Below are 13,769 nucleotides of genomic sequence, written 5' to 3' on the forward strand. Positions count from 1 at the left end.
ACACATCTAAATATGATGGAATACGAACAGCTGTAATGGCGCTTCCGGCTAAACTGGAATATTTCTTGTTTGCTCTTTAAGCACGTAATTTTGGTTACCAAGAGTCCGGTTCAATTTTAAGAAATTGAGTTAACAATCTAAAAAAGTTTTTTTTTTAATAAAAATTATCTTTAACGACTGTTCGACAATTCTTCTAATGAAGCAATGATCATAGCTCAGCTTTCCGTGACGTGCACTAGTAGTGCAAACTCGTGTCAAAAACTTATTCAAATGCAGTTTTCACAATTAAACGGAATTAAATAGAAAACAATACTAAGAAATAACGATAATTTAGGTCGATAAAGATGATTTTATCAATTATACGCTGTGTTGTGAAAGCTTATTCGTGTCCGTTGTTGATGTACGAGGTCGTTGTGGTAATTGGTGATGGTCGTAAGTGAGACGGTTCACATCCTAGCATTGATCTCATTTCGTACTTTATCGAATTATACCTCTGAGAATTACACGTAATAAAAGATAAATAGTTTATCGATCTCAGACACTTTCTTAGACTTTCATTTTCTTTCCTTGATGGACAAAAAAAAATCCCGAAATTACTGAATGTTATAAATCGGAATTGAATTCAGAATAAAAAGTTTGCTAGTCAGAACGAGGAACGGGGTAGATGCTAGTATTATGTATGCCCTAGCCTGGAAGTTCCATTTTTACTTACTGACGGACTAGTACAAATTTGATAGTATTATGTCCCAGCCTGGAAGTACCATTTTTACTAACTGACGAACTAGTACAAATTTGATATAAAATGTGTTTAAAACAATATGTTTTTTCACCAAAATTCTAGCGTCATTATGTTTTTTTATCAAGAACAAAGTCGTCAACTGTCATTGAGCAATGGAAAAGACTGATCTGTCATAGAAGGACTTACATAATATCAGAGGGACATCACAAAAGAATGATTGATAGTCCTGGTCACGGACGACATAGTAACAGGCTTTGTAAATCTGTCATTGTATACTTATTAATATTGTCCAGTACAGAATTAACAAATTATCTAATTTGCCTGCCAGCGACAGTTGTCACTGTACGTGTTAGGATGATACCTGATTTCTACATAACAATTATGAGGACATATTTCCCCGGTGTTATGAATGAGTTCAATACTTCATCGTGGAAGACAAGATGAAATATCGGAAAGGATGAACGTCTCTTGTCCTGTCAGTACTCTGACATTTACTTTTGATCTATTCTTAGTCATCGTGGCGATTTTCCCACAGCTTTTCTTTATTTTTTTTGGTAGCGGAAACTAACTACTGGACACGTTTAAATTTAAAATTTTTAGATTTACAAAATGATCTAGTGATCCTCATCTTTCGTCGAATTATAAATCACTTAAAATCTGAAGCTTTTTACCACATTTTCTATACAACCTGGGAGATTTTCCTATGAATTATACGTCTGGCGTGAATTTTGGTGGAGACCCGTTTCCATTGTTATGCGGAAATGCACAGCAAGAGACGTGTGCATGCTGCACGTACACTGTCTATGTTCCTAAATCTTATGAATCATGCACTTTTTCTTCAGTTTTAAGACTTTTATATGCCACATAAACTTCAAATTTAATACCCAAATCAGTTTTCTTTACACAACGCCTTACGACACCGTCCTCATTAATAGTCTTTTTTACACTTCAAATTTACAAAGTTGAATTTTTTTAATGAATCTATAGATATGAGATGTTTTTTTCCTCTAAGATACGAAATTGAGTATATTAAAGTTGACAGTTAAAAATAAGATGATTATTTTATTTGTTTATCGATAATTAATGTAATTCCGTCAATTTCGAATTAAATTCTCATTAGATATTTTCATCCGTGCCTTACAGTCATTCTAAAATGTCTTCAATGAAGACAAATGGATGTTTGGGAGGCCAAGACAGGTTAACAAATTAGAATTTGATAAAGTGATTCTAACTTTCGAGTCAATCACAAGTCCATTATAACATCCTTAGCAATATAGTGTCAAAACATTTTATATCAATTTATCAAATGGAAACGATTGCCATGTTTTCAAGCCAATATATTTTCTGTTGAAAACAAATAATTGTTACAAATTGGTTGAACGGTCTGATGACATGGATGATAAATGAAGACTATTGTGGGAAAAATTTGTCAAAATAGCAGATATACAAATAAATGTGTTATAATTAGGATAGATAGCTATCAATAGAATTAATAGATAATAACTTATAAAATATAAGTAAAATATTGTTTAGGAAATGTTTGTAAATTAATTAAAGTATCTATTTCAAAATGGAAATATCCCAGAATATATATACGATTTAACCATTTGATAATATTGCTCTAAACTAGAAAATTCACTTGATATAATTTCTAAATAAAATTTATTTCAGTGTCGCCGTACCAAGACAGGAAATTATATATACAAAAACGTTTTTAACACTTTTGCTGCTGTCGTTCATCTTGAATCTTTTTTTGGGATAACTGATTATAGAGACAGTACATGTAGTTAATAATCACTCTAAGGGGAAATAAATCACTCTTTGAAATATATATATTACAATTTTTTTTGGTGTAAAAGACAAAATCATCATTCTGTCTTTGTTTCTTCATTAACTTATATAGGATAAATATATATAAATTAATACCTTGGTTAGGGGAATCCGACACCGAACTCCGACAATCTAAATCTCTACCAGGTAATGGAGGGATTCCATGTGACATGTCGGGATAAAATCCACCATTTGTATACCCGGGTGGATGAGCTGCTTGGTACATATCTCCATATAATGAATAGTTTCTCATGGCAGGCATAGCATTCAAATGGTTCATTGGATTCAGAGGATTCATTTGCCTACAGTTCAAATAGTCAGCACTAGCCGATGAAAATGAATTATATGGAGATTTGCCATTCATTGGAAATGAAGCTCCTAGCTGAAGATTTCCGTAGGAAGCCATTGAACAAGAATTGCCAGTTTCACCTGTATAGTTTGATGGCCACCCGTTTTGGGTGGATAAAGCCGTACGACTTAATGTATCTTGGGTACTCGGACTGGAGGATAATAAACTTGATACTGTAGTACTAGAAAGTCCGTTTTGATAGAAAGGTAAACTCGAATGAGCTAATAAGTTACTCCCTGATTCCATAATGTATCATTCCACCTGGAAAGAAAGAAGAAAAAAGAAATTACTATTGATTCAATCTAAATAAAGAATACAAAATATTACTGTTAACCATCAGAACCAGTCTGAGCATAGTTTCAATATAAATAAAGAATACAAAATACTACTGTTTTCGTTCAGAACCAGTTTGCATAAAATGAGAATAAGACAAAATGTTACAGAATGAAAACGGTTCTGATTTTTTTTTCTTTGCGTTGTAAATGTTGTTCTTCTTAGAAATATAAGTTTAGTTCAGATTGCAAATTAATATGTAAGAGAGCGGTTGACTAATAAAGGCACATGAACAATGATGCTCCATAAATGAAAATGGGAATGCCATTTTCAAAGTGTGCAACTGAAAAGTTAAAACATTTCTGAACTATATTGTAAGTGTTTGAAAGAAGTATTCACATGTATTGTTTTCTTCGTCGTTCTTCAAAACAAGTATCATTATAGACATTAGACATTATTTTATTATACCAGTATCTATATAATTTTAACAGATTCTAATTAATTTTATCCGATTGTTAATTTGTATCCCAATCCAAATGATCGGAACGGATTCTAATAAATTGAAATCGATTGTAAATGTTCGAAAAGGATTTTTAAATGATTGGATACGTCAATATCTAAGCTTTTTGCTAACTTATTAAATTTGGCTCAAGATTTTAACATATAAAAACATAAAAACAAATCTGTTTTCTCTCTCTCTCACTTGATTGAATCTGCACACCCACAGCATGTTTAATCAAATAAGAATATCATCAAAATAAAAACACCTTGTCAGCCCGGAAAAGGACACAACCCCTTGATGAAATATTTTCTTGACTAGATGGGTCAGCAACTTACAAGATGTATCTGTGTGTAAACAAAGTTTTACTATGTAATAATTACATGTAATGTCTTTTTAACTCCTCTATAATGTCTAACCCCAGCTTTCAATCACTACAAAAATTTTAATTTTCACGTTCTAATTTTCCTGTCAACTTGTAATGTTTTGAAATTAACATACTATTACATGTAAATATTGTTTTTGAACTTAAACGTTTCAATGTTGTATCAGTGCTTTGTACTTTGGTAATATTTTGATGAATTTCCTTTTTCTTTGCTGCGTGAACGAAGAAAGTTTTTTATTCAATTGGAAATAAATGCACCCGCGAAACATTCTATATACACGTGAGAAACATGCATTATTTTCCCGAACATGATTTTTCAATTTTCAAATGTACAACTGTTAGTAAATCTACAACCGTATGAGTTAATTATTCACATAATTCCACCTTTCAATTTAATAAGTTTTCAAATGTTGTTTGTTTTCATCCCTTTCCATCTGACAATCATGGTATTAATATAGCTATACTATTGACTGCATTTTTTTTGTAAATTTGAGTAAAGCATAAAACATGCAAATACCAATATCAGTATGTCCATGAGTTCAGCTTGAATAACTATTTAAGTGAGACTGAGTCTAATTAAATAATGTTATTCTAAATGTCTCGGAAGAAATAAATAAAATGGGATTTTTACATGCAAAGTACGTCGTTTATAGTTCTTTTATGTTGTTGAATTAATTGTAATGAAATAATCTGATTAAAACGAAAAACACACTTTTGTGTAGATTTGTAGCACATTCACAATTCAGCTAATTTTTATTTTTTACAACTTGAATACCTAAAAAATTTCAAACTAAATTTATTTCATTATCATAGTATCAAATGATGCTATTCTATTAGGTGTAGATTTTTTTTAAATATAATTACAATATAAGTAATTAAATAATAAATATTTACTATCATAAAACAAACAATTACATTGTAATAACATATAACATGTAATGAAACGTAGAAAATAAAAAGGATATAAAGTTTATCTAATATAGCACATTAAAATCATTTATTACACAAAAATATATAAAATTGAAATGTTCCAATGGGTTTTAATTATTAACTGTAGTTAAACTGTTTAATCATCTCATAGGAGTATTAAAATTAATTAATTGCCGTGTTAAAACAACGATCTCATAAAATTGTCATAAATACAAAGCCATAACTATATGCAGTTACTTCCAATATTATGCACTTTTTATGCGCCATGAAAGAGAAATAAAAAGAGTTTAAACGTTCAATTTCAGAAATAATAACCATTTTAAAGTCCGGTTAGGGTTACATTTAATTGAGATGATATTTTTATGCAGTTTCCGATACGGCAGTAAAACGGTGCCATATTTAGGTCATAAACTGCCTTAAAGAAAAGCAAAAAGAGATATAAGATAAATTTATTATACGATTCCTACCTTTGATATTTATAAAAAGTTCCTTCCATGAGAAAAATATATTCCTTATCGAAGATAATACCCAGAAAACACAAAATATGTGTGTATGTTATCCATCGATAATAAAATGAAGTTATAAAAGCGGTACCTCTCTTACCAATGTAACCCCTGACCTCAGTAACGTTCTCATAAAATTCTATCTGTCACTAGTAATCACGTGATCTTCATCTTCCAATAGTAAGTGAATGATTGATAAACTCAAGTCCAATGGTGGAATATCTCCGAACAGAGAATTACTTTAAATTCACAAAAATAGCTTTTATATCGTAAAGTTTCCTAGATTGCTAATGCATCTGAATATTTCTTTCTTCAATTAATCGAAATCTGGTTATTATGTATGATGTGGGATTATAGAATTGCATTTATATAGCTACTTGCATTCATGGGAACTATTTTTATGAATATTCATTAGTTAATAAATTAGCCAATCGCACATCAGTATTCAGTAGAGCATTGTAATCTTTCATTTTATTGTAATTTCATAGTAAAAGTTGTAATTACAAGATTTCAGTCAAATTGTTTACAACTTTATTACTCTATTCTTTATTCAAACGGTACATGTTTTAAACAATAATAGAAACCGGACTGTTATCTTTTTCATCAAACCGACATAATAATTATTAGCCTGCGTGATAATCCACGGCCGTGCAATATACATATCGCTATCCAATAAATTATATAAAACTAAAGAAAAATAACATGTAAAAGCCTAAAGGTGTATTATAAAGAAATTCACTATTCAGTGAGAGAATATTTTTATTATGCTGAGACAATCACTTACATAAAATTTCCCTCCAATTCCTCGATCTACCGCTTCAATTAAACTATTAAAAGTTTTAAAGTGTGTAATAAAAGTACTGGATCAAAGCTCTCATGAGTAATACAAATTTAATCTTATTAATGTTTAATTTATCTCACTACAGGGTTGAAATTGATATAAATGTAACATTTAAATTAGTTTTAGTGTATTGGAATGTATAAATCAATTACTACAGGACGTTTGTTCACTGATTGATATATACTTTTAATTTGTTCTTTTTACATTGAAGTAATTTTTGTATATATAGTTTTGCTTAAATGAAAAATTCATATAATCAATGCTTATCACTTGAATGCCTTACATGGGAACAATATTAAGGAAGACAGATATTGATTTATATAAGTTTTTCTTGTTTCAGAATCCCAGTATTTCTATAGTATACTTGTATATTGTGCACTTTTGAACAATAAAATATTGTTTAAATTAATATTAAAATTATAAAACAAACATATTTGCATATTCTGCTATTCAAAATTATTTTTTTTTATTACTAGCTTAAAGAGAAAGTTGTTCGTAAACAATATAATTCCCAATATTTTAACAATGATATATCAATTATTCTAGCATAGTAAAATGATAATAATACTCATATGATCAGTCATAATGTATAGCAAATTTTCTTTGATTTTCAAAAGTTGTTATTTTTTTGCACAGCAGATCAATCAAAACTTACATATTGACAATAAAAAATATCAATTTCAAAAGATGAAAACGTCACAATTTATTTACGAACATTGACGTATTATAAACTAATTTTATTTACCTCACACAAAATTGTAATAATAAATTATATATTTAAGTAAAACTTGTCAAATAATTATATTCAATTTTGATGTATAGTCAACAACTTCAAAGAAAATCACTAGATGCATTCGGTAGCTGTTCAGTTATCTATTCAAATGGTACTGTTTGCCAAAATAAACAAAATATGTAACAATAATTAAAATCAATTTCTAAACAGCATCATATAGCATGGACAGGAGAGACAAGGAATACAACAAAACAATATCGTTCATAATCATTTTTAACAAGGAGTTGTATAGTACTAAACAAATCCTTGCTTATGATTTTCCTAGTTTTAAAAATTGTCACTGGACATAAACAAAACTCTGGGAGATGGTAACAGACCCATTAGTACAAATTTTATAATAATTTGTATTTTGATGGCCATTTTTGTTTTTGTTTAGATATGATGTATAAGTTGCTGATGCTGACATTTTAAAAAGAATAATCAAACCTTCTAATTTAAATAAAAAGGGGGAATCACTGAGTTATAAGTGGCATTTGAAAAATTATCATAAGAACCCATCCACATTTTACAAGATGTTTGAATGAAAAATATAGACTGGAGTGGTCATCTGACATTGACACTATGTGTGTACATGTATACATGTGACACATACCTAGCTGTCGTTTAAAAAATTAGTATTGCATATGTGTGTTACTGTTATTCAATCTTGACAATAAAATATATACACTATAAGGCATTTTGACAAACTTCAATTTGTATAGAAATGTCTGTCATCCTGCCATGAGAATATTTAACGAACTCTCTCACCCTATAGTTTTTGTGGTTGCACTCCTGAATCAAGAGGAGGCAACTATTGGAAATCGACACGTTTTCGTCAGCAATGTGTCACATTTTGATCTTCCCACAAAAATATGCTCAAAATAAAAATACATATACTTCTTCTCTACATTTGGCAGTTTTCTTATATATAAATCTACAACATAAGTGTAGGAAAGTAAAAATCATTTATAAGAGCCAGTTTGCGTCAATAGAACCAAAGAAAATCTAATAAAGTTTCGATAGAGTGCGACAACCACTACTAAAAAACTTTAAAAACCAGCATGTAATAATGGAGAACTGTATATATTTGATTTTGTTAAAAAATTTCAGGTATCCATATAGAGCTCTTGGTTCCAAATCGTTTTGTTTTGTGTGTTACTTGTTATATTGTTTGTCTATCATGTCTATACTTGCTTGTATTATTAATTTTACATGATGGTTTCACAAGTGAAGTTGAAATGTTCACACAATTTATCAGTTTTCATATAAATTCACTGTCAGTAATACTAACAAGTCTTCCCTAGTATGACTTATTTACTATAAATGTTATAATCAGTCAAAAATCTGCAGTAAGATTGATTAAAAAAAATAAAAAAAAATAATCGAAAAACAATTTAACAACAATGTGTATATCCTCTTATGCTGTTATTCAGTTCTGATGATTTAACGAGACCTTAGACCTTAATCTCAGACCGTACATATTTATAGTGCGGTATTTCTGACTTCTGTAAGTCTAGAGACACTTAAGACTAATGAAGTCAAATCTGATGCGCTGCAAGTAAATTGATTTTGATATGTCCAGTGAACAATTTCGTGATTAGGGAATAACATTTACAAATTAAAAGACAGGAGAAATTAGACTGGTATGACATAGTAGCGTGCTGAGGTCGTAATTTATTCTATTCCGAGACCGATATGGGAACAACAATACGCGAGAGACAGTCTGGAACTTAAGTTCAATTTTCTTCGCCAGTTTCTTAATTTTTATTTCTATTGGAATATAACTGATGTGTTATAAACTTGGTATGCCTGACAATTTCATCTGGTCCGAGCAATACATCATGCTTTTCACACTCCAAGAAGCATTCCTCAGAGCTTCCGAATGAAGATAAGCATTTCATTTACTTTATTTGAATTCTCGTCGTAAATATCGTGGCGTGCGTTATTCACGCTCGATATTTTTTTGTAAGATTATTATTTTTCCACATTATTAGAGTTAATATTTTTAATACAGTACTCAATGAGAATAATGAATTAAGTAGAGAAGTTAAACGTTGGAATAAAACAACTTCCGGAGCTACACGGATATGGATATCCGTAACTCGATGTTAGTACAGAAATTAGTGTTGGATCGTGTTAAAAATACATTACAGAGATTTTTCAAATGAAAACATAAACAAAGAAGTTGTGTACAATATCGGAAATAAGTTACCTAATTAATTTCAGACATTAAGGAATATCATAATCGCCGCTGTTTAAATGCGATGTCATAAAATCGGTGGCGCTAACTTGTGTTTTCATTAAAAATATTCATTACATAAAAATCAATTCCAGAGAACAATCAAAACACACTATTGACGAAAGTACTATATATTTTTTGAAATTCAAAATACTTTTATATGTTAACTTTATTCTGAAATATATTAATGCTATTCTTAGTATACATGTAGTTGAATGCAAGCAACCAATTATTCACCAATATCAAGAACTTTACATTTGCGCTATCGTAACATGATTTGCGTGTAAAAGTACTTTATCTCTAAATGCTTGCAAATGTAATGCGCCAATATAGAACACGGAGAATATCGAGGTACAAAACTGTCAAGTTTTTCAACATTTACATTTTGAACATTTTATTTATGAAATAGAGTTAATTCTAATCATTTCAATATAACAGTATAACGTCTACCAGAAAATGATTTGTACTTTTTAAAATTGAAATCATGAAATAAAAGAAGTTAGTATAGTTACCTCGCACTGATTAAAATAAATGCGCCAATTTTAAATCGTGAGCAATACACACCATAAGTCCACAACTATGTATGGCGAATATTTTGGTGTATTAGAATGTCATACAAAAATTATCTGTTTTCGAATGACAAAGATATATCTGTCATTTTTTATATTCGACCTGTATTATAACTGTCAGATGCTAACGGACTAGAACTTTGATGTGGTGTAAAGGCGTTTGTATTGTCCTTTTTCCCATGTCTCTCATCAGAAATTTAGCGAACATTTATAACTTTTTTCTGTATAAATTTCCGTGTATTTTGATAGTCTTTCATTTATAATTAATTATGTTTCAATTTCTTCATATTTTTTCTCAAGATGACTAACTATTTTTATTTAGTACTGTATTACAATTTAAAGCTGTGAACTGTAAGAAAGGAGATACACATGTGCACATTTATAGAATTTATAAAAATATACTTGAAGTGTGATCAAAAACTTATATAAACCCCCATTGAAGTGCTTATTTATTTTATATACATTGTCCATGTTTTACTTGATATAGTTCCTTACCTGACTTTTGGGAGAAAGTATATAAGTCCGTTTTATTGCTAGATTCTATTTTTGAAAGTGGTCAGAGAAATTGTCAAAATCTTCTTTAAATTGAAATTTTTGCTTTTGAAGTGAGTTAGTTTTTCGATTACAGGTGATAGGTACTTAAATATGTAGCGGTTTTTCTTTTATTCAAAGTAAATTTATGAATTCAGTGTCCATTAAAAGAGCGTGCTCGCAATTACAAATTTCACGCGTAATTTTGAAATCCGGTCATCCTTTTTAAGTTCCAACATTGCGATCAACTGACCAGAGGTTCGCAACCTATTATAATAATTTCGTATCACTTTAATTGAAACATTAACGAAGATTCCGTTAGTACAAATTACTATATTAGCGTTTCTCAAAAGAAGTACAAGATTTTGACCAAAGGGCGACATTTAGGTCTAGAAATGAATAATTATATGTTCGAACAAGTAGATTATCAAACGAACCTATTAGTATTTTTATAACGAGACTTTAGACACATAATGTGTCTAGTATATGTGTTTTACTCTTACGTGCGAAAATAATGTCTAGAAAACGTCCGATTGTTTCGTTGTTACGGATATTTTTAACAATTCTATAAGGAAAATTAAATTGACTTCGCTGTAATTTCCATTTGAAAGAAATGCTATTTGAAGTATATTTTAATAAAGCAACTACAAAACAACACGAAAAATCGAGACATGTCAATTTTTTAAATTTGTTTATTATAATAGTACTGTTTTTCCAATCATTTTTATTTTTGGTTCCATACCGAATATCTGTACCCTATGCAGTTCTATGCCGTGGAAGTTGTATTTTCATTACTTTCGCAAGTGGTGAAATAAAAGTCTTGTGATATTTGTTTAGTCCCTGGAGCCAATAATCGGGACTACCGTTTCCAATACAGCACCACAAACCCTCCTATTTATATGTGTATTCCCCCCTTAGACACTTTATTGAGCATTATACTCCTGCCTATCTTGTCTTATAGAAACTAATTCTACATTATACTGCCTCCTTTCTTGTCTTTATATGCCTTCGTTTTATTGAATACTAACTACTCTCATTATCTGACCATAAGTTACTAGTAGTTTGCAAGTTTTGGTTATAAAATCCATCCTTTAAGACCGATTTATGCTTATTAAATAGTCTAATAGCGATAAAGAAATACGTTAGCTAAATATGCCCGTTACTTTGTCTTATACATCTAACGAACCTTCTCCACAAAATTGGAAATAAATGCCAAGAATATGGCTAAAATCTAGTGTTCCCTTATAAAACAACACATAAAAAAGACAATTTATTGTTCTTATATGACAAAATTTCTTCATAAAATGTAATATCGCTATAATCATGTGACTGAAGATTGAATCACGTGACCTTTGAGTTTATTATGTGTATCATATAATGGGTGTTTTGTTTAGATAAAGATTGATTGTTTTCGTGTATTGTTGAATCATTATTTAGTAAATATAGAACGACGAATCGAGTAAATCAGGAGACAAAAAATGTGTAATGATGGTCTCGACTTCCTCTATATTATACAATGGACCATGTATGATTGCGATCAAATTGAGAAGAGGCGGTGGATAGGTTATAGCAAGAATTTGTGTAGTCTTACTATACAAATCCTTGGTTATAGTGATAAGGTTACAGGATCAAACTGAAATAAAATACAACCAAATACCAAAAAGGCAGTTTTTATTTGAAACAGTGGAACGCATAAAATATTGGGTTTCATATTAAAAGAAAAGTTTAATCCTCAAACTAGTAAAAAAAAGAGGGAATCAAATAAATTATTGCACTGTCGCCTTTAACCCTTCAGATAGCAACACAGCACTCCCACCATGGTCAATTCAAAATCTACAAAAATGTAACCCTCGGGATTGTGGTGCAATTTATATTTGTTTTATTCATTTAAATTTTGAAGCTTCAATATTTCTAAATGTATCCGATTTTATACAGCTATGCATTCGTGTACCTCAGGCTCTTACTTAAAATGACATCTAAACTGGAACCATTTAAATAAATTTCTCTTCAAAATGGAAAAGCGAGAATAAAATTCGTCAAAATTAAAAAATATTACGTAACGGTATTGATTGGCGTCCAGTGGCAAATATATGCCATGAGTATCAAATTTATACTGATAGCCGTAACAAAAATTGAATAGTGTTGAGTTATTCCAGAGATGTATTTTTTCCATGTAAAAATCTAAGTTAAAAAAAACGCAAAACTTTTTGATTTTTTTCCAACTAAGACCGATACAAATGGAAACGTTTAAAAGCATTAAGATTCTTTATATCGCAATGAAACTTGTATAAGCCCATATATATGCAAAACCTACGAACCAGTATTGTAGGAAATCTAATTCCATATCTAACCTTTGACCACCCAAACAATGTTTTTCAAATTTATGTCTAAAACTCTTGAAAACTGTCGAATTCTTTGCATCTTATTTGAATTTCATTAAAATAAAATGTGTTCAGAGAAGAAATGGAACTCAGTCGGCTATTTACTGTTTTTCTTTGAAGAAAATAAAATCATTTTCCCCATAATAAAACCAACTATCGTAAAGGTTGTAAAAATGTAGAAATTTTAAACTTCAAAGTATAACAATTGGTTATAAAAAGTATTCAAACAGAAGTAAACTGTACTATGCGTTTGATATACGGCCTACAAAATGGCAGGCGTATTATTGTCTCGCGTGCCTCGTAGGAAACCCCTGTTGTCGTCTGCTGATGTATGATGTCATTATAACAATGGCGGCATAGGTTGATTGCAGGTATTGGGATTAGCGGACAAGATTAAAATCATTCAGGTAACCCAGAAGCTATATTAGCGAAATCTAATGTACGGTCATAAAAATTTGTTCGGTCGTCAGTAAAAGAACCGCCCAATAATATGTTCGCGAGCATGTCTTTCAAAGTAGCTTCCGGGCTGAAATCGATAGAGATGTATCGTATTTTCATGTTTTATGTAAAGTTTATTACATACAAAAGAAAGATTGCTATCAAAATATTTAGGAACAAATAATTTGTCCATGTTACTAATTTGTGTGATATATGGATTGTTTGAAACATTTTGACAAGAGTAAATCAATCTGAAAACATGCATGCTTTGGGTAAACAGCAGTACTTTAAATTAATAAGTTTTGAAAGTATATACCAATACCCCCCTCCCAAATGTAGATCAAAATTGGTGCTATTCAGTCTACAAAAAGTTCAATGTATAAATAAAAACAATACGAAATTTAATGTGACGAACTAAATTTTTGAAAATTGAATAGTTAAAACGACGATATTCAGTTAATTTCTTACTGAAAGAAATTTAAAAAAGTTA

The 13,769-nt window shown here is 30.0% G+C and overlaps 1 protein-coding gene across 5 annotated transcripts in view; it reads right to left on the reverse strand.

Moving 5' to 3' along the window:
• LOC139511966 (homeobox protein php-3-like) overlaps positions 1-13,769 on the reverse strand; it is a 67,438-nt gene that overhangs the window by 6,032 nt on the left and 47,637 nt on the right. For 3 of the 5 annotated variants that reach the window (XM_071299204.1, XM_071299207.1, XM_071299203.1), the window contains exon 2: positions 2,666-3,179. In XM_071299204.1, coding sequence (XP_071155305.1) covers positions 2,666-3,164 — 499 coding nt within the window. In that variant the 5' untranslated portion in view covers positions 3,165-3,179. Of the gene's footprint in view, positions 1-2,665; positions 3,180-5,472; positions 5,788-13,769 lie in introns of those variants that run through there. The other 2 variants (XM_071299205.1, XM_071299202.1) reach the window with 2 other exon arrangements.

This window comes from Mytilus edulis, chromosome 2, assembly GCF_963676685.1.
Source record: "Mytilus edulis chromosome 2, xbMytEdul2.2, whole genome shotgun sequence".
In the NCBI taxonomy this organism is placed as follows: domain Eukaryota; kingdom Metazoa; phylum Mollusca; class Bivalvia; order Mytilida; family Mytilidae; genus Mytilus; species Mytilus edulis.